The sequence below is a fragment of the Pterocles gutturalis genome, unplaced genomic scaffold, assembly GCF_000699245.1.
Source record: "Pterocles gutturalis isolate BGI_N339 unplaced genomic scaffold, ASM69924v1 scaffold45691, whole genome shotgun sequence".
Lineage (NCBI taxonomy): Eukaryota > Metazoa > Chordata > Aves > Pterocliformes > Pteroclidae > Pterocles > Pterocles gutturalis.
In genome coordinates this window covers 6027-7695 of record NW_010107108.1, presented here as the reverse complement: position 1 = coordinate 7695, position 1669 = coordinate 6027, and the positions used below count along the sequence as shown (strand labels likewise).

At 39.3% G+C, this 1669-nt stretch overlaps 1 protein-coding gene across 1 annotated transcript; it reads right to left on the bottom strand.

The window, feature by feature from the left end:
* Positions 1-761: 761 nt before the first annotated feature.
* Positions 762-1448, bottom strand: ZCCHC7 (zinc finger, CCHC domain containing 7). The gene has a single exon (XM_010087984.1). The coding sequence runs from the start codon at positions 1446-1448 to the stop codon at positions 762-764; it is 687 nt and encodes a 228-aa protein (XP_010086286.1).
* Positions 1449-1669: the final 221 nt, after the last annotated feature.

Below are 1669 nucleotides of genomic sequence, written 5' to 3'. Positions count from 1 at the left end.
GTTTTTAGTTGCTGGTGACAAGGCATGTGTTATATAGTATGATTATTACAAACACATAGCTAACTGTGTCGCACTAACCATCACATTTACTTTCTTTCTACACAGTAATGTGGAAGAATATTTAGCAAAATACCAAAATGTTAGTCTTAGTGGTTGGGAATCTCTCCGAATTATTCAGTGCAGAATCGATACAAGAAGTTACAGTAAATTTTAGACCAACAGCCCAAACTGACAGACTCCTGAAGAAGTGGTTACACTCAGGTTATCAGCACTAATTACTTTCCTGCCCTGCAGCACTTCTCAACAAACTTTTCATTGTTATGCAGTTCCTACCTCTGATTTTCTTTATGTTTTTAGTCCTCAAACTGTTTTCTTTTCTACTTACTTTGTTTATAATAAGAAATCATGTATTCCTCTTTATTTCACCCCCCTTCCCCCTGCCCCCCTGCAACTTCTTATATGCTTTTAGGAATACTAAATATACAGGAAAGTTGGAAAGTTCACAACATGATACTGGAAAGTGGGAAAGTTCACTCTGATATTTCTACCAGCAAGCATGCCATCCTTCCATATGTGACACTACTGAAACAATGGTATTGAAATGGTAAAAATAAATGGCTATTTCCTTCATCGTAGTTTTGCACCCACAATTACACGCTCTGTTGTTTGCTTTCTGTTTACCTTTCTTTTCAAACATTGACATCAGTATTGTTACAGACAAATCCTTCCACATACAAGAGAATAAAAAGAAATTAAAAGTACTAACCTTCACTGACGGGAGTTGCACAGCCTTCAAGGTTCAACATTATATCGTCATCTCTGTCATCTGCACCGGCTCCCAAAAGCATCCACCTCTCGATGTTATCACTTTCAGATATCACGCTCTCTTCTTCCGAGCTGTCATCTATTACCAACACATCTTGGATGGCATGAGCTCCAGCAGAACTAACAGGGCTCAGCTTCATATTAGTGCTCTTCCTTTGCATTGCAATGTCTGCGCCTGATGCAGCAGGACACACGGTATTACCTCCAGCAGCTTTGGCATGATTTGGTGTGGAAGATGCTGGATGGATACCTATTTTACCTTTAGCTAAAGCCCTTGTTGACTTCTTTGCTTTGCTTTTGTAAATGCTGTCTTCATCTGGTGAATCAGACAAGACGATAATCTCAGGATCATCTGAAAGCTGAGTACAATGATCAACAAATTCAGTGACCTCTTCATACTGTTTCTCAGTTAGAACTGAACTATGACCCATGGCTCCTGCAACACCAGCTTCTTCCTCCATTTCCAGCGTGCTGACTTCTCCAAGATTTTGGGAATAGTGGATCTGGCTGTAGAGATGAAATTCCACCTCGCTATCAACACTCTGCTCACTGGATGACTCCTCATGATAAAGTTCATCTTCATACACTTCAGTATCATCAGTATCTTCATATCCAACAAACATTCTGGAAAATGAATAGTTTATCTACAAAAAAACAAAAGGTTTTATCAGCGTGGTCATGAATGTATGCCCAAAACCATCTCTAAAATTATATCTTTGGTCTTTCTGAAATTGCTAAGGTTAGCCACAGAGCTCTGCATACAGAAGATAAAGCTGAGCAGACCCAACAGTTACAACAATCAGTGCTCAAATCCATTATAGCAAAAGCTACTTAAGGCTGTGTC